The sequence below is a fragment of the Hypanus sabinus genome, chromosome 12, assembly GCF_030144855.1.
Source record: "Hypanus sabinus isolate sHypSab1 chromosome 12, sHypSab1.hap1, whole genome shotgun sequence".
In the NCBI taxonomy this organism is placed as follows: Eukaryota; Metazoa; Chordata; class Chondrichthyes; order Myliobatiformes; family Dasyatidae; genus Hypanus; species Hypanus sabinus.
The window spans coordinates 1,857,873-1,885,843 of NC_082717.1; the positions used below are offsets into that span (position 1 = coordinate 1,857,873).

At 43.1% G+C, this 27,971-nt stretch overlaps 1 protein-coding gene across 3 annotated transcripts in view; it reads left to right on the forward strand.

The window, feature by feature from the left end:
- Nucleotides 1–24,467, forward strand: part of dnajc27 (DnaJ (Hsp40) homolog, subfamily C, member 27) — a 77,360-nt gene extending 52,893 nt beyond the window's left edge. The window contains exons 5-8 of one of the 3 annotated variants that reach the window (XM_059985417.1): nt 3,619–3,741; nt 4,824–4,981; nt 16,185–21,236; nt 23,141–24,467. In XM_059985417.1, coding sequence (XP_059841400.1) covers nt 3,619–3,741; nt 4,824–4,981; nt 16,185–16,317 — 414 coding nt within the window. In that variant the 3' untranslated portion in view covers nt 16,318–21,236; nt 23,141–24,467. Of the gene's footprint in view, nt 1–3,618; nt 3,742–4,619; nt 4,982–16,184; nt 21,237–23,140 lie in introns of those variants that run through there. The other 2 variants (XM_059985418.1, XM_059985419.1) reach the window with 2 other exon arrangements.
- Nucleotides 24,468–27,971: the final 3,504 nt, after the last annotated feature.

A 27,971-nucleotide genomic window follows, 5' to 3' on the forward strand; every position in this document is an offset into this window, starting at 1 on the left:
TCTATCAATGTCCCGTTATACCCTCTCACAGCCCGCCACACTATCCACAACATGCCCAACCTTTGTGTCATCAGCAAATTTACTAACCCATCCCTCCACTTCCTCATCCAGGTCATTTATAAAAATCATGGAGTAGGGGTCCCAGAACAGATCCCTGAGGCGCACCACTGGTCAACAACCTCCATGCAGAATATGAGCTGTCAGAATATGACTGTTTGCCTTCTGTGGGCAGGTCAGTTCTGGATCCACAAAGTAAGATCTCCTTGGATCCCATTCCTCCTTACTTTCTCAATAAGCCTTGCATGGGGTACCTTATCAAATGCCTTGCTGAAATCCACATACACGATGTACTGCTCTACCTTCATCAATGTTTTGTCAAATCCTCAAAAAATTCAATTAGGTCCATAAGGCAAGACCTGCTTTTGACAAAGCCATGCTGACTATTCCTAATCATATTATGCCTCTCCAAATGTTCATAAATCCTACCTCTCAGGATCTTCTCCATCAACTTACCAACCACTGAGGTAAGACTCACTGTTCTATAAATTCCTGATCTATCTCTACTACCTTTCTTAAATAAGGGAACAACATCCTCAACCCTCCAATCCTTTGGAGCCTCTCCCGTCCCCATTGATGATGCAAAGATCATCGCCAGAGACTCAGCAATCTCCTCCCTCACCTCTCACAGTAGCCTGGGGTATATCTCGTCCGGTCCTGGTGACTTATCCAACATGATTTTTATAAATGACCTGGATGAGGAAGTGGGGGGATGGGTTAGTTAATTTGCTGATGACACAAAGGTTGGAGGTGTTGTGAGTAGTGTGGAGGGCTGTCAGAGCTTACAGCAGGACATGGATAGAATGCAAAAATGGACTGAGAAGTGTCAGATGGAGTTCAACCCAGATAAATGTGAGGTGGTTCACTTTGGTAGGTCAAATATGATGGCAGAATGTAGTATTAGTTGTAGGACTCTTGGCATTGTGGAGGATCAGAGGGATCTTGGGGTCCGAGTCCATAGGACACTCAAAGCTGTTGCACAGGTTGACTCTGTGGTTAAGAAAGCATATGGTACATTGGCCTTCATTAATCGCAGGATCGAGTTTCGGAGCTGAGATGTAATGTATAGATACATAGGTCCCTGGTCAGACCCCACTTGGAGTACCGTGCTCAATTCTGGTCGCCTCACTAGAGGAAGGATGTGGAAACCATAGAAAGAGTGCAGAGGAAATTTACAAGGATGTTGCCTGGATTGGTGAGCATGTCTTATGAGAATAGGTTGAGTGAACTCAGTCTTTTTTCTGTGAAGTGACGGATGATGAGAGGCATTGATTGTGTGGATAATCAGAGACTTCTTCCCAGGGCTGAAATGGCTAACATGAGAGGGCACAATTTTAAGGTGCTTGGTGTAGGTACAGAGGAGATGTCAGGGGTATGTGTTTTTTTTAACGCAGAGAGTGGTGATTGCGTGGAATGGGCTGCCGGCGCTGGTGGTGGAGGCGGATACTATAGGGTCTTTTAAGAGACTCCTGGACAGGTAAGTGGAGGTCAGAAAGATAGAGGGCCATGTTAGTTTAAGGTGAGGACAAGTTTGGCACAGCTTTGTGGGCTGAAGGACCTGTATTGTGCTGTAGGTTTTCTATGTTCTATATGATGCTTTCCAAAAGCTCCAGCACCTCGTCTTTCTTAATGTCTATATGCTCAAGCTGTTCAGTCCGCTGTAAGGCATTCCTACAATCTTCAAGGTCCTTTTCTGTAGTGAATACTGAAGCAAAGTATTCATTAAATACCTCCACTACCTCTTACAGTTCCATACACACTTTTCCACTGTCACACTTGATTGGTCCTATTCTCTCACTTCTTATCGGTTTGCCTTTCATACACTTGTAGAATGCCGTGGGGTTTTCCTTAATCTTGCTCACCAAGGCACTCTCATGGCCTATTCTGGCTCTCCTTATTTCATTCTTAAGCTCCTTCCTGCTAGCCTTATAATTTTCTAGCTCTCTATCATTACCTAGTTTTTTGAACCTTTTGTAAGCCTCCCTGTTCTTCTTGACTGGATTTTCAACAGCCTTTGGACACCATGGTTCCTGTACCCTACTATCTTTTCCCTGTCTCATTGGAATGTACCTATGCAGAATAACTATGCAAATATGCCCTGAGCATTTGCCACATTTCTGCCATACATTTCTCTGAGAACATCTGCTCCCAATTTATACATCTACGTCCCTGCCTGATAGTTTTGTCCGTTTTAAGTATACTCAATGACTTGGCCTTCCATGGCAATAAATTCCACAAATTCACTACCAGCTGGCTAAAGAAACTCCTTCTCGTCTCCTTTCTAAATGTATGCCCCTCCATTGAGGCTGTGCCCTTTGCCCTAGACCCTCCCGCATTGAAAACATCCTCTCTACTTCAACTCTATCTAAGCCTTTAAAATTTCGTTTGGTAGCGTGAGTGCCTTCCATGCATAGGAGGCCCAATTGATACTGTTATGTACCCGTGACACGTGACAGTGGTGTACTTGTCACGTGACTGGGGTTGAAGCTATACTGGACTTGAGGTAGTGGTCTTGTGATGGTGGAGTGATGTCATTTTCCCGCCAGTAGAGGTCATGTGACAGTTTTTTTTTACAGGGTTTAAAAGGAGGACCCCTCCCTGTGAGGAGGGGCAGTTCGTGGCTGTATTTGCCATGTTGACTTCATGCCACTGCGTGATTTAATGTTATGACGCAGTTTAGTTGAAAGATGAAGTTTTATTTAATGCCTAAAGTTTAAAAGGCCATTGCCAGCAGTTTCTTTACAATACTGCTAGTTAAGAATCAGTGGAGAGTGAAGATCGGAGTTCGGGAGATAGAAGATCGAGGAGAATCGATTTCGACGGTGAAACAGGTTCGACCTTGTTTGATCCTTGTTCGGAAGGAATTCATTGACTGTTCTCGTGTTAATCCCTGCGAAATAGTAGAAAGGATTGAGGACAGTGTTTTCAAGGAAAGGTCAGTGCTTTTAAACCATTTTGTTACGTAAATTCTTCGTGGGAAAAAGTTCGATTTGGGAACTGAAGCAACACGACGTGAAAGAGAATTTAAATCATCTTAAAAAGTCTCTCCCTTAAATGGACTGTGAGCATTTTGAACTTTTGGCAATACTACTTTAAAGAACTGTTTTTGCAACATCGCTTTAAGAACTGTAAGCTTCATTGCTTTAAGAACTGTTTAAGCTGCCGCACAGCAGCTGATTTCCAGTTACGTTAGTGATTTGTTTACTTTTGGGGGTTTGTTTTCAGTGTTTAATAAACGTGTTATTTGTTATAAGAACACTTGCCTAACTCATATATTTAATGTTGCCTGAATCCGTAACAATGCCATGCAATCAATTGACCATGTGCGAACTTGGTATATTCTTACAATCAACATGATATGGTTCTAGTATAGCTGTGTCTAATCCATAACCGGGAGAGTATAGAGGAAGCTTTACTCTGTATCGAATGTGTGCAGTCCCTGCATGGGAATCTTTAGGTTCCAGAGTGCCTACAAGGAACATTTCTGTACTCTGGAGCTAACAATCCTTTCAGCACAATAGAAACAGTTGTTGTGGGATGCTTCTCCTCTTCCTCTTTCAGGTGGACTGTGGGAAGCGCCGTGTGATTGACGAGAGCGAGGGACGGCTCTGGGCTGAGAGCAGGGGATTCTACTACTTTGAAACCTCAGCACAGTCCGGTGAGGGAATCAATGAGATGTTCCAGGTATGTACATGGATCAGCACCATTCCAACAAACACAATGTGGCAAATGGTGGGCATTTCCAATGGGGAATGTTTGTCAGGAAGAATGTTGGTCAGGTTCCCAGGGAGAGGTGGTTCCACCTGGACTTCCTGGGAGAAGGGGATGGGAAGCAGGGAAATAGCACTGAACAAGGAAACGTTACACTTGGCGTAATGCTTTATGGTGCCAATGGTCAGAGTTCAGTTCTTGCCACTGTCTGTAGGAGTTTGTACACTCCCCATGACCGCATGGGCTTCCTCTAGGTGCTGTGATTTCCTTCCGCATTCAAACATGTAGAGGTTAGTAAGTTAATAGAATGCTATGTTGGTGCCAGAAGCATGGAGACATTTGTGGGCTTACTCCAGCACATCATCAGACTGTGCCAGCCATTGACTCACAACACATTTCATTGTATGGATTGCTGGTCATGTGACAAATGAAGCTGATCTTCCTATGTACACAGACACTTTCCTTAACATCTAGAAGAACTTTGGGTGCAGATTCTTGTCGTATTCTTCTCCTATTTTAATCCCCACAATTATGACAGTACATCATACTGTTAGGGAAGTAGTGGTTAGGTCAATGCTTCACAGCATCAGGGTTCAATTCCTGTAGCTGCCAGTAAATAGTTTGCATGTCCTCCATGACCACATGGGCTTCCTCCCGATGCTCCAATCTCCTCCCACGTTCTAAAGATGGAAGGGTTAGTGTTAGTAAGCGGTGAACGTGCTATGTTGATGTTGTGCTATGGTGACACTTACAAGTTGCCCCCAGCACATCTTTGCTTGCCTGTTGACGCAAACGACGCATTTCACAGTACGTTTTGATATACTTGTGGTAAATAAAGCTAATCTTTTCAGGCACTACCATGGACTGTGGATCCTGAGCATTTGTGTGGAGCAGTGGATTCCCGGAGAGATGGGGAGTCTATGCAATGCTGGAGGTTGTGGCAATGCCATGGTCCAGGTGCTGGTAGTCGAGTGGGTGAGGGACCCCATCATTCTGGCAGGGACTTTATTAGTGAATCTTGTTTAATCTGCTTTTCTCTTGCACTCTGAGTCTAGACTTTCTTCTCTTTGATCCTCGATTTGTGTGAGAACGGTAAACGGCCTCAGAGCAGCCTTAGCCTGGGCTTTACCAAAGAGCAAGCTGACACCATCCGCAGGATACGGAACAGCAAGGATAGCTGGGAAATGCTGGGAATGAAGCCAGGGGCATCCAGGTAAAGCAAACTCTGGTTAACGCTATTACAAGGTCAAGTGGGTCAGTGTTTATACAAATTTAGTGGGTACTGTGGACTTTGCTACAGGGTTTATCAATGACAGCCTGAGTCCATGTCTCCAGCATAGGCAGGAATCATGTCTGGGCTCTTCTAGCATGATGGAACATTTAACTATCTGTTTCTCCTCCTTGAGAGTTCAGACAACTCTTGTATACTGAAAACAAATTAATTAACTAAAATTTTCTCAGATGCCATAGTTCAGTTTACACCAATTTCTGTGACTTCTGGTAATTTCCCACCCTTCCCCTTCTCTTTTTTCCATTTCCCATTCTGGTTCTTCATTCTCTTCTCACCTGACCATCACATCCATCTGTTTCCCCTCCTCTTTCCCTTTCTCCCAAGTTCCACTCTCCTCTTCTATCAGGTTACTTCATCTATTTAGCTTGTAACCTTTCCCCTCCTCTCACCTTTTTATTCTGGAGTCTTCCCCCTTCCTTGCCAGTCCTGATAAAGGGTCTGGGCCTGAAGCATCTACTGTTTTTTCCATTTCCATTGATGCTACCTCATCAGGACCTCCAGCATTTGTGGGTGTTGCACCTTCTTGAGCTCTTCACCACCTCCACCTATCACCTCCTAGGTTCTTACTTCATCTTCCCTCCCTCACCTATCCACCTTCCCTGTCACCTGGTCTCACCAATTATCTGCCAGCTTGTACTCCTTCCCCACCCCACCTTATTCTGGCTTTTGCCCTGGTCCTTTCCAGCCCTGATGAAAATTCTCAGTCCAAAACATCAACTGTTTATTAATTTCCGTAGATGCTAGCTAACCAGAGTTCCTCCAGCATTTTCTAGGATGTAATGTTGATATTTTATAAAGTACTGATGAGGCCTCACTTGGGAGTATTGTATGCAGGATGTGCTGAAACTGGAGAGGGTTCAAAAGAAGTTCAGAAAAATGATTCCAAGGATTAAATGGCTTATCATATGAAGAGTGTTTGATGACTCTGGGCCTGTATACACTAGAGTTCAGAAGAATGAGGGGTGACCTAATTGAAACCTATTGAATAGTGAAAGGCCTTCATCGAATGGATGTGGAGAGGAGGTTTCCTTAGTGGGAGAATCTAAAACCAGATAACACAGTTTCAGAATAGAGTGGTGTCATTTTAGAATGGAGGTGAGGAGGAATTTCTTTAGCCAGAGAGTGATGAATTTGTAGAATTTGTTGCCACAGGCAGCTGTGGACACCAGGTCTTTATGTACAGTGCCTATCAAAAGTATTCACCCCTCTTGGAAGTTTTCATGTCATATTGTTTTACCACATTGAATTGTATGGGATTTAACTTGGCTTTATTTGATACTGATCAACAGAAACATAGAAAACCTACAGCACAATACAGGCCTTTCGGCCCACAATGCTGTGCTGAACATACACTTACTTTAGAAGTTACCTAGGGTTACACATAGCCCTCTATTTTTCTAAGCTCCATGTACCTATCTAGGAGCCTCTTAAAATACCCTATTGTATCCGCCTCCACCACAGTCACTGGCAGCCCATTCCACGCACTCACCACTTTCTGCGTAAACAAAGAACAGCAACAACTTACCCCTGACATCCTCTTCCAAACACCTTAAAACTGTGCCCTCTCGTTTTAACCATTTCAGCCCTGGGAAAAAAACCTCTGGCTATCCACATGATCAATACCTCTCATCATCTTATACAACTCTATCAGGTCACCTCTCATCCTCCGTCACTTCAAGGAGAAAAGGCCAAGTTCACACAACCTATTCTCATAAGGATTGCTCCCCAATCGAGGCAACATCCTTGTAAATCTCCTCTGCACCCTTTCTATAGTTTACACATCCTTCCTGTAGTGAGGTGACCAGAACTGAGCACAGTACTCCAAGTGGGGTCTGACCACTATATAGCTGTTACTTCTCGGCTGTTGAACTCAATCCCTTGGCTGATGAAGGCCAATGCACCATATGCCTTCTTAACACAGACAACCTACACAGCAGCTTTGAGTGTCTTATGGACTCAGAACCCAAGATCTCTCCGATCCTCCGCACTGCCAAGAGTCTTACCATTAATACCATATTCTGCCATCATATTTGACCTACCAAAATGAAGCACTTCACACTTATCTGGGTTGACCTTCATCTGCCACTTCTCAGCCCAGGTTTGCATCCTATCAATGTCCCGCTGTAACCTTTGACAGCCTTCTATACTACCCACAACACCTCCAACCTTGTGTCATCAGCAAATTTACTAACCCATCCCTCCACTTCCTCATCCAGGTCATTTATAAAAATCACAAAAAGAAAGGGTCCCAGAACAGATCCCTGATGAATACCACTGGTCACCAACCTGTGTATAAGATTTTGAGAGGCATTGATCGTGTGGATAGGCTTTTTCCCAGGGCTGAAATGGCTAACATGAGAGGGCATAGTTTTAAGTTGATTGGAAGTAGATACAGAGGATATGTCAGGGACAAATTTTTTCCCCGCAGAGAGTGGTGAGTGCATGGAATGGGCTGCTGGCAACAGTGGTGGAGGCAGATACGATAGGGTCTTTTAAGAGGCTCCTGGATAGGTACATGGAGCGTAGAAAGATAGAGGGTTATGGGTAACCCTAGGTAATTTCTAAAATAAGTACATGTTCAACACAGCATCGTGGGCCGAATGGCCTGTATTGTGCTGTAGGTTTTTTATGTTTCTATGACCTCCATGTAGAATATGACCCATCTACAACCACTCTGACTTCTGTGGGCAAGCCAATTCTGGCTCCACAAAGCAAGGTCCCCTTGGATCCCATGCCTCCTTACTTTCTCAATAAGCCTTGCATGGACTACTTTATCAAATGTACTTTGATGTCCTGGAGTCCTACTTTGGCCACTCCAGGACATTAACTTCATCATTTTTAAGCCAATTCTGTGTAGCTTTGGTTTTATGCTTAGGATCGTTGTCTTGCTGGAAAACAATCTCCCAAGTTGCAGTTCTCTCACAGACTTCACCAGGTTTTCCTCCAAGATTTCCCTGTATTTTGCTGCATTCATTTTCACCCTCTGCCTTCACAAGTCTTCCAGGCCTGCTGCAGTGAATCACCTGCATAGCATGATGCAGCCACCACACTTCACGGTAGGGATGGTGTGTTGTTGATGACATGCGGTGTTTGGTTTCCGCCAGATATTGTGTTTAGTCTGATGACCAAATGCTCAATTTTGGTATCATCAAACTATAGAACCTTCTTCCAGCTGACTTCAAAGTCTCTAGCTGAGATTTCTTGAGTTTTTTTTCAACAGTAGCTTTTACTTTGCCTCTCCCCATAATACTGCAACTGGTGAAGCACCCATGCATATGCACAGTCTCCCCCATCTCAGGCACTGAAGCTTGTAACTTCTCCAGAATTGTCACAGCTCTCTTGGTCGTCTCCCTCACTAGTCCCCTTCTCGCATGATTACTCAGTTTTTGAGGATGGCCTGCACGAAAACAGTATTTACAGTGGTGCCATATTCTTTCCATTTCTTGATGATTGACTTAATTGTACTCCAAGGGATATTCAGTGATTTGGAAATTTTCTTGTATCCATCTCTTGACTTGTGTTTTTCAATAACCTTTTCACAGAGTTGCTTAGAATGTTCTTTTATCTTTAAGGTGAAGTTTTTGCCAGGAGACTGACTCACCGGTAGTTGGACCTTCTAGCTACAGGTGTATTTTTACTAAAAATCAATTGAAACACCTGGACTGCACTCAGGTTATCTCCATTTAACCAATTATGTGACTTCTAAAACCAATTGGCTGCACCAGTGATGATTTGGTGTCATATTAAATGGGTGGGGTGGTGAATAATTATGCAATCAATTATTTTGTGTTTTATATTTGCAATTAATTTAGATCACTTTGTAGAGATATGTTTCTATTTTGACATGAAAGAGTCTGTTTCTGTTGATCAGTGTCAAGAAATCCAAATTAAATCCATTGTGATTCAATGTTGTAAAACAATAAAAGATGATAACTTCCCAGAGGCGTCAGTAATTTTTTTAGGCACTGTATATCTAAGATGGAGATTGATTCATTCTTAATTGGTCAGGGTATGTAGCACTTTGGGGGAAAGACAGAAGATTGGAGCTGAAAGGAAAATTGGTTCAGCCATGATGAAATGGAGGAGCAGACTTGATAAGCCAAATCGCCCACTTCTACTGCTATCTATTACGGTGTTATTTTGTGTATGTTGTTCTTGTTTGTAACCAGGACTCTCCTCTAATGCTTCATCCCAGCATCAATGTTCTTGTTCTGGAAGGTTCTGCAGTGGGCAGAATCCATCAGGTTCAGGCTACACATCTGAGTTGGGTATTGTAATAACCCACTGGGTGCACTTGATGTGGCAGCAATGTCAAGAGAGCATGTTCCAGACAGTGAGATTCCCTAATGATGATTAGGGAATCAGTGGTGGCGAGGCTAAGGTCCACGATGGAGGTGGCTGAGCTTACAAAGCTCTGCAGAGACCACCCCCCCCCCCCCCCCCATGTCAGTGCTGTGCAATTGCTCAACAAAAAGGTGTAAGCTGCTCCTTCCGTCCGATAGCCTACAGGTCATCCTTGGGCAAGGTGTAGTACCGGTTTAGCCTCCCAATCTGGGTCACGTGAAGCCATGGTTTGCAGGTGGTGGGTGGTTTTTACAAGCACGTTCTAGAAATTGGAATTTATGGTTGTAAAGCTAAAAATGCTGGGCAGATGAATCTGCTGATCAGTGGCCAGGGCTACCCGTCCAGTATGGACACTGCAACTGAAGAAGGCAACGGGAAACCACTTCATTATTCCTCCCTTGTACAATCATGAACTCAAGTCAACTACGGTCTCATTTCAAAGATGTAAATGGAGCCTTCACTGAAGGAGACTCATCTGGTAGACGATCTCATGCGCCACAGGTGAACCTCGACCGTCATCCAGCGACTGTCGGTAGATTAAAAGCAAAGAAGATCAGACTAGCAACCTGGAATGTAAGAACCCTTAACCAACCTGGTAAACTAGACAACATCAAACAAGAAATGGAAAGATTAAAAATCAACATCTTGGGAATGTGCAAGATGAGATGGAAAGGAGCTGGTACGACAAGCTCAGAGGGATATACCATCATTTACTCAGGAGGAGAAATACATGTTAAGGTGTTGAAATTGTTAGTTGAAGGACATGTAAAGTCAATAAAAGGCTATTGGACAATATCAGATCGAATGTTACTTGTGAAACTACTTGCAAAACCTTTTGACGTTAACATTGTTCAAGTTTATGCCCCAACAGCAGACAGCAGTGAAGAAAACATTGAACAATTTTATGACGAACTAGAAAAAGCATTATAGACAATCTAAAAGCTCAGAAAATACCATTTTTCAAGGTGACTTCAATGCAAAAGTAGGCAAGACCAGGGATGAGGACAATATTGGGCATTATGGCATAGGTGAGAGAAATGAGAGAGGTGAATGACTAGCTACGTGGGTCACAAAACAAGATTATATAATTGGTAATACTGTCTTCAAGCAACACCCAAGAAAACTATGGACATGGAAGAGCCCAAGGGATAATACCAGAAACCAGATTGATTACATGCTTATAAGGAGAAGGTATAGAAATGCTCTGAAATCATGCAAAACATATTCGGGTGCAGACTGCTACAGTGATCATGTACCAATAATCAGTGTGATATACCTAAGACTCAAAGCTTAAAAGACTAAGCATAGAGCCAAAGCTGAATTTGGGACTTTTGAGAAAAAACAGTGCCATCAAAAATGAATTCCAAATAACAGTGAAGAACAAATTTGAGGCTCTACAAAACATCACTATTATAGAACAGCAATGGGAAAACCTCAGACAGCATAACACAAGCAGCACAAGAAGTGATTCTCAAACAACAGAAAAAAGCTAAAAAGAAATGGATGACAGAAGAAAATGTAAGGAAAACTAAGAAGCCTACGTATCCTTGCATGCACAGATAACAACCAAGTGCAAGGAAGCAAAAGAAAAATGGCTTAAGGACAAAGGGTGAGTTAATAGAACAATTGCAGAAGACCAACAACAGCAAATGTTTGCACGATGAGATCAAAGACGTCACAAATTGGAAGAAAGGTGGGGCAACAATAGGATGTATAAAAGCAAAAGATGGATCTACAATTATGGAAAAAGGAAAAATAATGCAAAGATGGTCAGAATACATCAAAGACATATACGATGACAAAGACCGAGAGGACAACTTTGATATTGGCAACAACAATGAGGGCCCAGCAATACTGAAAGAAGAAGTGGAACATGCTATGAAGAAAATGCGAAAGGGGAAATCATCAGGACCAGATAACATTCCAGTTGAACTGTATGAAGCGCTAGAAGATTTTGGTGTAGAGAAATTAACAATCTTATTGATAGAATATACAACAGTGGCATTGATTATATTGATAGAATATATAACAGTATAGTATATTGATAGAATATACATCATATTCTATCAATATTTATATTGATGATTATATTGATAGAATATATAACAGATGGTATATTAATAGAATATACAGCAGAATATACAAAAGTACCAGAACATCTTTTAAAAAAAGGCAGTATTCATTGCACTGCCAAAAAAACCAGGTGCAGCAGAGTGTGGACAACACAGAACAGTTAGTTTAATGAGCCACCTCACAAAAATTCTACTTAGAATCATCATGCTCAGAATAAGAAACAGAACTAAGCTAGAGATCAGTGAAGAACAGTGCAGCTTTGTCGAAGGCAAGGGTATATCAAACGCAACTTATATTCTCAGGAATGTTATCGAAAGGTCAATAGAAGTACAACAAGACCTATACTCATGTTTCATTAACTACACAGAAGCCTTTGACACAGTGAAACACCAAGTCATCATGAAAATGCTTAAGGATATTAATATCGATGGAAAAGATGTAAGAGTAATCAGGAATCTCAACTGGCAACAAAGTGCAGCCATACAGATAAGCAACGAAATTGGTGAATATCAGCCAATAAAGCGAATAGTCAGACAGGATTGTGTTCTATCACCGGACCAGTTCTCCCTGTACAGTGAAAATATCATGAGAACCATACAAGACCTACCTGCAATAAGTATAGGAGGCTACAATATCAACAACCTCTGCTATGCAGATGATACAGTACTGATAGCAAACAGTGAAGTAAATTTACAGAGACTCGTATCTACCATCAACACAGAGAGTGACAGACTTGGCCTAACCTTAAACAAAAAGAAAACTGAAGCAATGGTAATATCAAAGAAACCTGATATCCTAAACTGTAGGATCGTATTGGGAAATGAAATCCTGAAACAAGTTCACAACTTCAAGTACCTTGGATCATGGGTAACATCTGATGGCAAATGCAAAGCCGTCATAAAAGCAAGAATCACAATGGCAAGAACAGCATTTACAGAAATGAGAAACATCCTAACGGACAAGAAAGTAGCAATTGACATCTGCCTTAGAACCCTCAGCTGCTACATTCTTCCTATGTTGATGTATGGCTGCGAGTCATGGACCATCACAAATGCAATGGAAGAAAGAATCAATGCAGCAGAGATGTGGTTCCTCAGAAGAATGCTATGCATATCATATATGGACAGATTAACCAATGAAGAAGTTCTACAGAGAACGAAAACAAAATATACACTACTTAAAAAAAGTCAGAAAACAGCGATCAAAATTCTTTGGACACATCATGTGAAGAGAGACATTAGAACATTCAGTTACAACTGGAAAGCTGGAAGGAAAAAGAAGCAGAGGCAGACAGAGAATGAGAATGATAGATGGATTAACATCACAGTTAGAAACGGGAGACAACAACTACAATTCGGAGGGTCAAGGATTGTGATGGATGGAGCGACGTGATTGCCCACGCCGAATGAAAGGCACCTGAACTGCAGTGATCCCTCCATACCAGATGGTCATGCAACCAGTTAGAATGCTTTTGTATATCTGTAGAAATTTACTGTAGTCTTCGATGACATATCAAATATGCTCAAACGCCTAGTGAAGTGGAACCATTGGTATGCCACTGAAGTTCAGACTGTAAGTTCAAGTTCGAGTTTACTGTCATCTGACTGTACATATAGGGGTATGAAAGATGATGGTTCTGGTGCAGGTTGATGCAAGCAGGCAGTTTAAGAAGCTTGGCATGGTCTAGATGGGCCGAAGGATCTATTTCTGTGCTTTTTTTATGAATCTATGTTAGAATATGGATAGGAAATCAACATGTTGGTACGAGAATGGGGATAGGAAATCAATAAATCAGAATGAAAATGGGAACAGGAATGAGGGTTGGAAATTGACATGTCGGAACAGAAATAACCATATAACAATTACAGCATGGAAACAGGCCATCTCGGCCCTTCTGGCCCATACCGAATGCTTACTCTCACCTAGTCCCACTGACCCGCACTCAGCCCATAACCCTCCATTCCTTTCCTGTCCGTATACCTATCCAATTTTACTTTAAATGACAATACCGAACCTGCTTCTACCACTTCTACTGGAAGCTCGTTCCACACAGCTACCACTCTCTGAGTAGAGAAATTCCCCCTTGTGTTACCCTTAAACTTTTGCCCCCTAACTCTCAACTCATCTCCTCTTGTTTGAATCTCCCCTACTCTCAATGGAAAAAGCCTATCCACGTCAACTCTATCTATTCCCCTCATAAGTTTAAATACCTCTATCAAGTCCCCCCTCAACCTTCTACGCTCTAAGGAATAAAGACCTAACTTGTTCAATCTTTCCCTGTAACTTAGGTGCTGAAACCCAGGTAACATTCTAGTAAATCTTCTCTGTACTCTCTCTATTTTGTTGACATTCTTACTATAATTCGGTGACCAGAACTGTATACAATACTCCAAATTTGGCCTGACCAATGCCTTGTACAACTTTAACATTACATCCCAACTCCTATACTCAATTCTCTGATTTATAAAGGCCAACATACCAAAAGCTTTCTTCACCACCCTATCCACATGAGATTCCACCTTCACGGAGCTATGCACCATTATTCCTAGATCACTCTGTTCTACTGCATTCTTCAATGCTCTACCATTTACCATGTATGTCCTATTTGGCTTATTCCTACCAAAATGTAGCACCTCACACTTATCAACATTAAACTCCATCTGCCATTGTTCAGCCCACTCTTCTAACTGGCCTAAATCTCTCTTCAAACTTTGAAAACCTACTTCATTATCCACAACGCCACCTACCTTAGTATCATCTGCATACTTACTAATCCAATTTACCACCCCATCATCCAGATCATTAACGTATATGACAAGCAACATTGGACCCAGTTCAGATCCCTGAGGCACACCACTAGTCACCGGCCTCCAACCTGACAAACAGTTATCCACCACTACTCTGACATCTCCCATCCAGCCACTGTTAAGTCCATTTTACTACTTCAATATTAATACCTAACGATTGAACCATCTTAACTAACCTTCCATGCAGAACCTTGTCAAAGGCCTTACTGAAGTCCATATAGACAACATCCACTGCTTTACCCTCGTCAACTTTCCTCGTAACCTCTTCAAAAAATTCAATAAGATTTGTCAAACATGACCTTCCATGCACAAATCCATGTTGACTGTTCCTAATCAGACCCTGTCTATCCAGATAATTATATATACCATCTCTAAGAATACTTTCCATTAATTTACCCACCACTGCCGTTAAACTTACAGGCCTATAATTGCTAGGTTTACTCGTAGAACTGTTATGTACCCTGTAACTGGGTTTACAGACCAGCAGAAATAGAAGAATCTGTTGGAGTCTGGTGGTACCGAAAACTAAAGGTGTTTATTAGTAAACTACACAATACAGTATCAAAAACGCAAATATGCATATAAAACAGGTTAGCAATAATAAACATAGAAGTGTAGGAATAATAATCAACAATAATAAACAAACTCTATCAATGTCTAGGGGTAAATGAATTGTCATAAGAGAATATAGAGTTCAGTTCAGTTCATGTGTGCTGAGGTAGTTATGGTTGTATTGCAATTGTTGGAGAGAGAGAGAGAGAGAGCGAGCAAGAGATTGAGCAGCTGCAGCCAGCAAACTTTCTGTTGGATTCTGATTCCATCGTACCATTGTGGTCATTCGGTTATGACCCCTATGTTCTCCAGCTAAACCATTCTTCTGAGGTGGACTCGTCACTCTGGCATGAGTGGACACACACACAAGTCCCCACCGGCCCTGCCGTCACACTGTGAGCTTTGTGACCGATCTCCTGATTCGGTCCTTGAAGCCCCCACCTTCCTGTGGGTGCACAACACTCGGTCAGTCAGTGTCCACTGGTGTGTCTGAGGGGTGTCTCTCCACACCTGTCTTTTATACCATTGATGGGGTATCAGCCATCCATCAACTCTGAATGACGGTGTCCATCAAATCAGGCCACTCCTGCTGTCTCCTTAGGAACGTTAACGAGCAAAGTAACGTCCTTGCAGGACGTGTAACTGTGTAAACAATTCAGGAAGAAACCATAATACATAAATCAACTGTGTCTCTCTTTCTCTTATCTGTAGCAGATGTCCCTTCCTCTGTGCTTCATCTCTCTCTCTCTCTCTCTCTCTCTCTCTCTCTCTCTCTCTCTCTCTCTCATTAGCACCATAGCAATAGTAATAGTCCATAGTTCTCAAAAATGGGGGGGGGATGGTCAACTCTACACCCCATTTCCTTCAGGTCTGTTCAGCACCAATAACAGAACCCTTTTTAAACAAAGGAACCACATGAGCAATACGCCAATGAGGGTAGGAAATCCACATTTTGGAATGGGAATTGGGATAGGAAATGGACATGTAAGAATGAGAATAGAGGTAAAATTTTTGTATTCTGTCAGGCCTGTTTAATGTCCGAATGGGAATTATTTCTTTACCCCATCATGACTGTGTTTATGATTGGAATGTGAATGTGAGAATAATTTCTGTACCCTGTCAGGGATGTGTTTAAGTTTGGAACAGGAATGGGGATATAATTTCTGTACCCTGTCCTAACTGTATTTAATGTTGGAATGGTAATGGGGATATATTTTCTGTACCCTCTCAAGACCGTGTTTAATGTTGGAAGGAGAATGGCGATATAATTTCCATACCCTGTCAGGACTGTGTTTAATGTGTATCGATGGTACTGCAGATGGGAAACTCACACTGTTAATATTTTGCAGGGATGAGGTAAACAAAGCTTATCGAAAGCTGGCCATGCTCCTTCACCCAGACAAGTGCCTTGCCCCGGGAAGTGAAGATGCCTTCAAAGCAGTTGTCAATGCACGGACTGTGTTACTGAAAAACATCAAGTAAGAATAGGCTGACGATTCTGAAACCAGATAAGAAGCATCATCTCCGTAGGCTGAATGTTACACTACCTATACTTGAGATTTCTGTGGAAGTTATTACATTATTTAATATTTGGTGTGCGTGCAGGACAAATAAACATGAATGCTTACAGTGATTTGCACAATCAATCTTCGCTGATCCATAGCCTTGTAATTGGAGGCAAGCAGTAATCAAGTCCTCTGACGGGGCAGTGGTCTGTGTGGTGTGATGATGAACACCTATCAAAGGACGTGCTTTTGCAGGGTGGGATGTATTCCAGGCCAACACAGGTAGGCTTTGAAAATGCACTTCACCAAATACTTCAAGCTGAACTGATGAATCTGGGATATTGGTGCTTACCATTCTTTTCATGTCCATGCTAATAAAGTCTGTTCTGACAATGGATCATTGAACTCAAATATCTGAATATGACTATCTGACGGCATAAACACTGAGTTCTCTTTCTGGTAATTTATTTCCTTTCCCCTTCACTCTTCTTTTATTCCCCATTCTGGCCTCTCACCTCTTTTTTCTTACCTGCGTTTCATCTCTCTGGTGTCCCTCCTCCCCGTTCTCCCATAGTCCACTCTCCACTCCAGTCAGATTCCTTTCTTCGCCAGCCCTTTACCTTTCCATCACACCTGGCTTCACCTACCACCTATCAGCTTGTCCTTCTTCCCCAACCCCTCCTTTTTATTCTGGTATCTCCCCCTTCTTTCCCAGTGCTGATGAAGGGTCTTGGCCCAAAACATCGAGTGTTTATGCATTTCCATGGATGCGATTTGAGCTGCTGAGTTCCTCCAGTATTTTGTGTGTCTTATGCTGGATTTCTAGCAAAGTTTAAAATACAAAATAGATTTATTATCAAAGTACATATGTCATCATATACAATCCTGAGACAAACGGGCAGTTTTCTCTGGAGTGGTGGAAGCTGGGGGGAGATCTGATAGAGGTTTATATGATTATGAGAGGCATAGGTAGAGTAGAAAGACAATAACTTTTTCCAGGGTTGAAATGACCAGTGCCAGAGGGCATGGATTTAAGGTGAGAGGATGTAAATTCAAAGGAGATGTGATGGGAATGTTTTGCACAGGGAGCCACTAGTGGCTGCCTGGAATGCACTGCCTGCAGTGGTGGTAACAGCAGATACATTAGGGACTTCCAGGAGAGGTTTAGATAGGCACATGAATGTGAGGAAAAGTAAAGGATATGGACATTGTGTAGGCAGAATGGATTAGTCTAATTGTGTATCTGATAATTAATTTAATTGGTTTGGCACAATATTGTGAGCCAAAGGGCCTTTCCTGTGCTCTACTGTTTTATGTTCTAGTTGCTAATGACAGCTGTATTCTGTGATACCTTTGCTTAAGTGTGATCTGTTTCTCTGTAGTTCCCATTCTGCCATTCTCATAGGTTGTTCAAAGTTAACAAAACCCATGGATTATATTTCTCTGTGGGTATCTTTTTAATTTTTTATGTATGTGGCAATAAATCCACATTAATCAACATTATTTTATTGAGTTGGAATCTTTTGGAGTCTTTTGACCTTGTGTTGCAATGTCAAGATTGAAAGAAGGTCCTTTGGGTGGAGGCTTGAGTTGTGACCCTAGACTTGGGAGCATTGCTGACAACACAATAAACTGAAGGCAAGATGTGTTGAGGAACATTTTGTCGGATATATTGTATAATCAGTAGTTCTAAACACAAACTGCTTTCCATTGTAGAACTGGGGAGAAAATCCAATAATCTGAGATGCAGAGGAACTTGAGAGTCCTTGTGCAGAACACCCTGAAGGTTAATGAGTGGAACGTCAGAAAGGATTTTCAGAGAGAAAGCATTTTACTCCTCGGGGTAAAGAGAGGCAAGACTGCACAGGTGCGTGATGTCAGCCAGTAGAGCGCGGGAAGAGTTTAAAAAGATCGCCATATACAGCGGGCAGTGTTCGGAGTGGGCAGCGGAGTGAGAGGGTAGCAGACTGAGAGGGCTTTGGCTCAAACGAGGCTTTGGCAAAGAAGGGTCAAGGTGAAGAACTGATTTGCAGAGATTCATAGATAACGACATTTGACTTACTCAGCGGGCTCTTCCCTTTCTCCCATGGTCCTCTTCCGCTAACTTCCGTTGCTCTGGCATGGCAGGTGAGCTCAGACCCGTGCGAGCTCAGACCCTTGCCATGCTCCTCCTGTGACGTGGGAACTCAGGGAGGCTGACATTTTCCCTGAAGACTACTTGTGCAGGAAGTGTGTCCAGTTGCAGCTCCTGATAGACCACATGGCAGCACTGGAGCTGAGCATGGACTCTCTTTGGAGCATCTGAGATGCGGAGAATGTTGTGGATAAAGCAGTTAGTGAATTGGTCACACCACAGTTTAAGGATCTAAGGAAAGACAGAGAATGGGTGACCAACAGGAAGAGTAGTAGCAGGAAGGTAGTATAGGAGTCTCCTGCGGTCATCTCCCTCCAAAACAGACACACCGCTTTGGAGTCTGCTGGGTGAGGTGGCTCATCAGGTGAAGGCAGCAGTAGCCAGGATCATGGCACCGTGTGTGGCTCTGCTGCGCATGAGGGCAAGAAAAAGAGTGGCAGAGTTGTTGTGGAAGGGAATTCCATGGTAAGGGGAATAGAGAGGACTTGATTTGACTACAACAGGATGAGGAAGGAGTTGGCTAATGTGGATTGGGAGCACAGGCTGTTTGGTAGGGCAATTGAGGAACAGTGGAATACTTTCAAAGAGATGTTTCATAGTGCTCAACAGAAGTATATTCCAGTCATAAGTAAGGACAGTAAGTTTGGAGAGAGCCAGCCTTGGATAACTAAGGAAATAAAAGATAGTATCAAATTAAAAGCTCATGTGTACAAAATCGCAAAGAATAGTGGGAGACTGGAGGAATGGGAAAACTTTAAAGAGCAACAGAGAAGAAATAAGAAATAAGGAAAGGGAAGATAGAGTATGAAAGTACAGATAGCAAAAGTTTTTATAAATATATAAAGCGGAAGAGGGTGGCTAAAGTCAACGTAGGTCCCTTGGAAGACAAGAAGGGGAAACTGATATTGGTTGATAAGGAAATGGCAGAGGCATTGAACAGTTATTTTGTGTCAGTCTTCACGGTGGAGGACGCAGCTAATATGCCAAAGAGGGATGTTATGAACAAAATTGGAGGTGAGGACCTCGATAAAATCACTGTCACTAAAGAGATAGTGATGAGCAAACTAGAGGGCCTGAAGGTAGATAAGTCCCCTAATCTTGATGGGATGCATCCCAGGGTGTTGAAGGAATTGGTGGAGGTTATAGTAGACGCATTGGTAATCATTTATCAAAATTCTTTAGACACTGGGCAGTTCCCGATGGATTGGAAGACAGTAAATGTCACGCCACTTTTTTAAAAAGGACTTATGCAAAAAAAGGGCAACTATAGGCCATTCAGCTTAACATCTGTAGTTGGGAAAATGCTTGAAACTGTCATTAAGGAAAAAATAGCGAAACATTTAGAAAGGACTGGTTCCATTAGACGCAGCATGGATTCAGAAAGGGTAGGTCCTATTTGACAGACTTACATGAGTTCTTTGAGGACATAATGAGTGCAGTGGATAGAGGGGAACAGGTAGATGTCATATACTTGGATTTCCAGAAGTCGTTCGATAAGGTTCTGCACAAGAGACTTATAAATAAGATACGGATGCATGGAGTTGGAGGAAGTATAGTGGCATGGATAGTGGATTGGTTAACCAATAGAAGGCAGAGGGTTGGTATAAATGGGTGTTTCTCTGGTTGGCAGTCAGTGGTGAGTGGGGTGCCGCAGGGGTCGGTGCTGGGCCTGCAGCTGTTTACCATTTACATTGATGATTTGGAAGAGGGGACTGAGTGTGGTGTAGCAGAATTTGCTGATGATACTAAACTGAGTAGAAAAGCAAATTGTACAGAGGATGTGGAGAGTCTGCAGAGGGATATAGATAGGTTAAGTTTGTGGGCCAAGGTCTGGCAGATGGAATACAACGTTGGTAAATGTGAGATCATCCACTTTGGAAGGAGTAATAGGAGAGCAGATTATTTTGTAAATAGTAAAAGATTGTACAAAGTGACTTGGGAGTGCTTGTTTATGAATTGCAAAAAGTTGGCTTGCAGGTACAACAGGTTGGTATGAAGGCAAATGGAATGCTGACCTTTATTGCTAGAGGGATTGAATTCAAGAGCAGGGAGGCCATACTGCAACTATAGAAGGTACTGGTGAGGCCACAACTGGAGTACTGTGTGCAATTCTAGTCTCCATACTTGGGGAAGGATATACTGGCTTTGGAAGCAGTGCAGAGGAGGTTCACCAGATTGATTCCAGGGATGAAGGGGTTGACCTTTGAGGAGAGATTGAGTCGCCTGAGACTATACACTCTAGAATTCAGAAGAATGAGAGGGGATCTTGTAGAAACATACAAAATTTTGAAAGGGATAGATAAGATAGAAGTAGGAAAGTTGTTTCCATTGGTAGGTGAGACTAGAACTAGGGGACATAGCCTCAAGATTCAGGGAAGAAGATTTAGGATGGAGATGAAGAGAAACTGTTTTCCCCAGAGAGTGGTAAATCTGGAATTCTCTGCCCAGGGAAGCAGTTGAGGCTTCTTCACTAAATATATTTAAGAAACAGTTAGATAGGTTTTTACATAGTAAGGGAATTAAGGGTTATGGAGAAAAGGCAAGTAGATGGAGCTGAGTTTGCAGACAGATTAGCCATGATCTTATTGAATGTCGGGGCAGGCAAGATGGGCCGGATGGCCTATTGCTCCTATGTCTTATGTTCTTATGTTAATTTACAGGTAGAGTTGGTGGTGAGGAAGGCAAATGCAATGTTTGCATTCATTTCAAGAGGCTTTGAATACAAGAACAGGAATGTGATGCAAAGGCTTCATAAGCCACTGGTGAGGCCTCACCTTGGATTTTGTGAACAGTTTGGGCTCTTCATCTAAGAAAAGATGTGCTGGCATTGGAGAGAATCCAGAGGAGGTTCAGAAGGATGATTCCAGGAGTGAAACGGTTGTCACACAAAGAATGTTTGATGGCTCTGGATCTGTGCTCTCTGGAATTTTGAACGATGAGGGGATCTCATTGAAACTTGAATGTTAAAAGCCCTAGACAGTGGATGTGGAAAGGATGTTTCCCATGGTGAGGGAGGCTAGGAGAAGAGGGCACAGTGTCATGATAGAGGGGCATCTATTTAACACAGATGCAGAGAAATTTTTTTAGCCAGAGGGTAGTGAGTTTGTGGAATTTATTGCCACAGCTGTGGAGGCTAGGCCATTGGGTGTATTTAAGGCAGAGATTGATAGGTTCTTGTTTGAACATATCATCAAAGGTTAATGGGGGAGGGGGGAGAAGGCCCGGGAATGGGGTTGAGGAGGGGGAAAAAAAGGATCAGCCATTATTGAATGGGGGGAGCAGACTCAATGGGTCAAATGGCCTAATGGGCTCCTATGTCTTATGGTCTAAAAATGTACAAGATTATGAGAGGCTTAGATAAAATGGACAGCCAATGCCTTTTTCCCAGGTTGGAAATGACTATCATGAGAACATGTAATTTTAAGGTGATTGGAAGAAAGTATGGGGGACGTCAGAGGTAGGTATTTTATAGAGATTGTGCTAGAATGCTCTGCCTGGTGTGGTAGAGGCAGATACATTAAAGACATTTAAAAGACTCTTAGAGAGGCATGTGGATGAAAGAAAGATTGCAGGTTATTGGTTGTATGGGAGGGAAAAGTTAGTCTGATTGGGGAGTAGAGTAAAGGTTGACAACATTCTGGGCTGAAAACCCTGCATGGTATTGTACTGTTATATGTTCTAAAAGCAAATGGTTAACTCCCAAAAGCATTAGCAATTACTTTGCTACCTCATCATTTTGAATTTAAACAAACCCGAGCAGCTTCTCTGTTCAGTGAGGTCCTGTTTAGATGGCTTAAGGGAAGAACATCTGTTAGGTGAAAGAAAACTTGTGTTAAAATTGCATTCTTCTTGGGTCTACGAAGAGTTCCTGCAGAGGGGGTGGTATGTCTTACAGTCTTTGAGTGTTTTTGAGAAAGTTAGGAAGATGGTTAAAGAGAATAGGGCAATGGATATTGTCTATGTGGACCTGGGTGGTGGGCTGATTCAGAAAGTTAAATTGCATGAACCCCGTAGTGAGTTAGTCAGTAGAATTTGCTTGGTCATAGAAGACAGTAGTCATGGAGAGAAGGTTATTCCACATGGATTCAGGGCCCTTCAGTCTACCTTGTCCATTCCAATCAACTTGCCTTTCTGAGCTCGCCTTCTGCATTTAGCCCAAACCACTCTAAATGCAAGACCATCACCAGCTTCAATCAGCCCAGCTGTAGAGCCTCAGAATGCAGCTATGAATGAGGTAATGAGTTAAACCAATTCTTCTATAGGTTTGACAATTGCCCTCCTGTTCCCACACACCTCAGCACACCAGTCTAGGTGCCGAGACACCCAATGCTCCATCAGCACCAATGCCTCCACTCCTCCCTCCTCCCCCCTTCAGTTCAACATATGGATGAACCACACAGGCTACCACTGTCTACATCCCCTTCTTGCCTTAATCGTCCACATCTCCTCATATTATCCCATTCTTTACCTCACCCAGCCCCCACCAACTCCCCAGTCATCATGGACTCACCTTCACTACTGAGCAGGTGAGAAGGGCTCTGGGGAAACTCAGACACGGCAAACCATTGAGACCAGATGGTGTGAAGCCCAAGGTCCTGAAAGAGTGTTCTGAGCAGCTGTGTGGAGTTGACAAGCGCATTTTGAATCTGAGTCTCTACCTGGAAAGGTCCCGACTGTGAAAAACATCATCTGTGGACCCAGTACTCAAGAAGAGCTAACCAAAAGTCTTGAATGACTACCATCCAGAGGCTCTGACCTCACACATCATGAAGACCCTAGAGGAGATGGTCCTGGCTCACCTCCAACCCTCAATCAGCCCTTGATCCCCTGCAATTTGCCTATAGGAACACATTGAAGTCAACAATGCTGTCATCTACCTGCTGAACAGAGCTTACTCCTATATGGATAAGCAGGGCAGAACTGTGAGGATCTTGTTTCTCGAATGCTTTCAATACCATATCCCTAACTGCTGGGGGAAAAGTTCTGTTCAGTGCAGGTTGGATAATGGGCTACCTGACTGGCAGACCACGGTTCAAGCCGCTCTTCAGAGCTGTGTATCATACGTGGCTGTAAGCAGTACGGAGACCCTACAGGTGACTGTATTGGCTCCCTTCCAGTTTACTCTTTATACCTCGGACTTTAGATAGAACACCGAGTCATGTAATTCTCTGTGACTCAGCAATAATTGGATGTATAAAGGAAGGACAAGAGGATGAATACTGGGCCCTGGAGGAGAACTTTGTCAAATGGTGCAAGCTGAATCACCTGCAGATCAACATTAGGAAGACAATTGTGATGGACTTCAGGAAAACTAAGACTGCACTGCTCTCTGTGTCTATTGATGGTGAGGACATGAATGTAGTGAGGACCTACACCAGGATGACAAACTTGAGATAAGCATCAACACAAAGGCTGTATACAAGAAAGATCAGAGTTGCCTCTACTTCCTGTGAGACTGAGGTACTTTGGAGTATGTAGGCCTCTTGTTCTGTTGTCGCCAGTATAATCTTCTATGCTGTGGTGTGCTAGGGCAATGACATCAACATGGGTGATGTCAACAAGCTCAATAAACTGATTTGAAATGCTAGCTCTGTTGTAGGAGACAAACTGGACACACTGGAGTATCTGGTAGAACAAAGGACTCTCCAGAAACTCCTGGCAATTCTGGACAATGTTTCTCACCCCTGGCGTGCCACCTTGGCTGAACAGAGAAGTACTTTCAGAAATAGACTAAGACAACTGTGCTGCTCCAAAGAGGTCATATGAGGTCATTCTTAACCTTGGCCCTTAGGCTCTATAATGAGTCAACTTGTAACCGGGGAAGTAGTGAACCCCTCTCCAGTTGAACTGTTTGGGGTAATTTTGGGGTTATTTTTTTTTATTCTTTCTTACTTCTATTTGAATATTTGTAAATCTGTGCACTGGTAATGCTTCTGTGACACTGTAATTTCATTTGAGATCAATAAAGTATCTAGCTATCTAAGCCTTTCTTATCCATGTACCTGTCCCAGTGACTTTTAAACACTGTAATTGTACCTGTCTCTCCCACCCCCTCACTTCACCTCTCTGCACCTCTGTGTGAAGAGAAATGTTCCCCCCTTGGGTCTGGGAATGCATTGTGCTTATTCATCTTACCTGTACCCCTCTGTAAAGTCACTCCTCAGACTCCTGCACCCCAAGAATAAAAGGCACCAACCTATCCATTCTCCCTTTGTAACTTCAGCAACATAATTGTGAATCTATTTTGCAACCTTTTTGGCTTAATATGAAATTTGAAAGCAAGCTAGCAAATAATGTCTAAGTGGATAGTAAAGGTTTTTTCAAGTATGTTAAAAATAAAGGAGAAATGAGAGTGGATTAAAGAGTAACTATGCTGATGACACAAAGGTTGGGGGTGTTCTGGACCAAGTGATGTCACAAAAGTTGAGGGCTGTCAGGTTACAGCGGGATATTGATAGGATGCAAAACTGGGCTGAGAAATGGTAGATGGAGTTCAACCCAGATAAGTGTGAGGTGGTTTATTTTGATAGGTCAAATATGGCAGAATATGGTATTAATGGTAAGACTCTTGACAGTGTGGAGGATCAGAGGGATCTTGGGGTCCTAGTCCATAGGACACTCAAAGCTGCCGCGCAGGTTGACTGTATGGTTAAGAAGGCATATGGTGTATTGGCCTTCATCAACTGAGGGCTTGAGTTTAAGAGCTGAGAGGTAATGTTACAGCTATATAGGACCCTGGTCAGACCCCACTTGGAGTATTGTGCTCAGTTCTGATTACCACACTACAGGAAAGATGGGGAAACTACAGTGGCATGCAAAAAATTGGGAACCCCTGGTTGAAATTTCTGTTACTGTGAATAGTTGAGAAGAAGATGAACTGATCTGCAAAAGTCATAAAGTTAAAGATGAACAACAACACACACAAAATGCTGGTGGAACACAGCAGGCCAGGTACCATTTATAAGGAGAAGCTCTGTCGACGTTTTGGGCTGAGACCCTTCGTCAGGACTAACTGAAAGGAAAGATAGGAAGAGCTTTGAAAGTAGAGGGGGGAGGGGGAAATGCAAAATGATAGGAAAAGACCGGAGGGGGTGGGATGAAGCTAAGAGCTGGAAAGGTGATTGGTGAAAGTGATACCGAGCTGGAGAAGGGAAAGGGTCATGGGACGGGAGGCCTCGGGAGAAAGAAAGGTGGGGGGGGTGGGGGTAAGCACCAGAGGGAGATGGAGAACAGGCAGAGTGATGGGCAGAGAGAGAGAAAAAAAACAAACAACTAAATATGTCAGGGATGGGGTAAGAAGAGGAGGAGGGGCATTAATGGAAGTTAGAGAAGTCAATGTTCATGCCATCAGGTTGGAGGCTACCCAGCCAGTATATAAGGTGTTGTTCCTCCAACCTGAGTGTGGATTCATCTTGACAGTAGAGGAGGCCATGGATAGACATATCAGAATGGGAATGGGACGTGGAATTAAAATGTGTGGCCGCTGGGAGATCCTGCTTTCTCTGGCGGACCGAGCATAGGTGTTCAGCGAAACAGTCTCCCAGTCTGTGTCGGGTCTCACCAATATATAAAAGGCCACACCGGGAGCACCGGATGCAGTATACCACACCAGCCGACTCACAGGTGAAGTGTCACCTCACCTGGAAGGACTGTCTTGGGCCCTGAATGGTGGTGAGGGAGGAAGAGTAAGGGCAGGTGTAGCACTTGTTCCGCTTACAAGGATAAGTGCCAGGAGGGAGATCGGTGGGAAGGGATGGGGGGGGACGAGTGGACAAGGGAGTCGCGTAGGGAGCGATCCCTGCGGAAAGCAGAAAGGGGGGGAGGGAAAGATGTGCTTGGTAGTGGTTAGTTAACTTTGCCCTCAAATTTACCTGGTCCATTTCCGAGACCTCCCTCCCCTTTCTTGATCTTTCTGTCTCCATCTCTGGAGAAGGCTTATCTACTGATAACTACTTTAAGCCTACAGACTCTCACAGCTACCTGGACTATTCCTCTTCCCACCCTGTCTCTTGCAAAAATGCTATCCCCTTCTCACAGTTCCTCCGTCTCCGCCGCATCTGCTCTCAGGATGAGGCTTTTCATTCCAGGACGAAGGAGATGTCTTCCTTTTTTAAACAAAGGGGCTTCCCTTCTTCCACCATCAACTCTGCTCTCAAATGCATCTCTCCCATTTCCCTCACCCTCACCCCATCCACCCGACACCCCACTTGGGATAGGGGTGACTTCTCTAACTTCCGTTAATGCCCCTCCTCCCCTTCTTACCCCATCCCTGACATATTTAGTTGCTTGCCTGTTCTCCATCTCTCTCTGGTGCTTCCCCACCCCCCCCACCTTTCTTTCTCCCGAAGCCTCCCGTCCCATGATCCTTTCCATTCTCCAGCTCGGTATCACTTTCACCAATCACCTTTCCAGCTCTTAGCTTCATCCCACCCCCTCTGGTCTTTTCCTATCATTTCGTATTTCCCCCTCCCCCCACTACTTTCAGCATCTGCAGATTTCCTCGTGTTTGCAAGTTAAAAATGAAGCAGTTTTTCAACTTTTTAAACAAGATTAGTGTTATTATTTTTGTTTCGTACAATTTTAGAGTGAAAGAAAGGAAAGGAGCACCATGCAGAAGTTTGGACAACCCGAGAGATTTGAGCTCTCATAACTTTTACCAAGATCTCAGACCTTAATTAGCTTGTTAGGGCTACGGCTTGTTCAGTCATTAGGAAAGGCCAGGTGAAGAAAATTTCAAAGCTTTATAAATACCCTGACTCCTCAAACCTTGTCTCAACAATCAGCAGCCATGGGCTCCTCCAAGCAGCTACCTAGCACTCTGAAAATTAAAATATATGATGCCCACAAAGCAGGAGAAGGCTATAAGAAGATAGCAAAGTGTTTTCAGGTAGCCATTTCTTCAATTTGTAATGTAATTAAGAAATGGCAGTTAACAGGAATGGTGGAGGTCAAGTTGAGGTCTGGAAGACCAAGAAAACTTTCCGAGAGAACTGCTCATAGGATTGCTAGAAAGGCAAATCAAAACCCCAGTTTGACTGCGAAAGACCTTCAGGAAGATTTAGCAGACTCTGGAGTGGTGGTGCACTGTTCTACTGTGCAGCGACACCTGCACAAATATGACCCTCATGGAAGAGTCATCAGAGGAAAAGCTTTCCTGCATCCTCATCACAAAATTTAGCATCAGAAATTTGTAAAGGAACATCTAATCAAGCTTGATGCATTTTGCAACTAAGTCCTGTGGACTGATGAAGTTAAAATAAAACTTTTTGGCTGCAATGAGCAAAGGTATGTTTGGAGAAAAAAAAGGTGCAGAATTTCATGAAAAAAAAAACACCTCTCCAACTGCTAAACACAGGGGTGGACCAATCATGCTTTGGGCTTGTGTTGCAGCCAGTGGTACGGGGAACATTTCACTAGTAGAGGGAAGAATGAATTCAATTAAATACCAGCAAATTCTGGAAACAAACATCACACCATCTAAAAGAGCTGAAGATGAA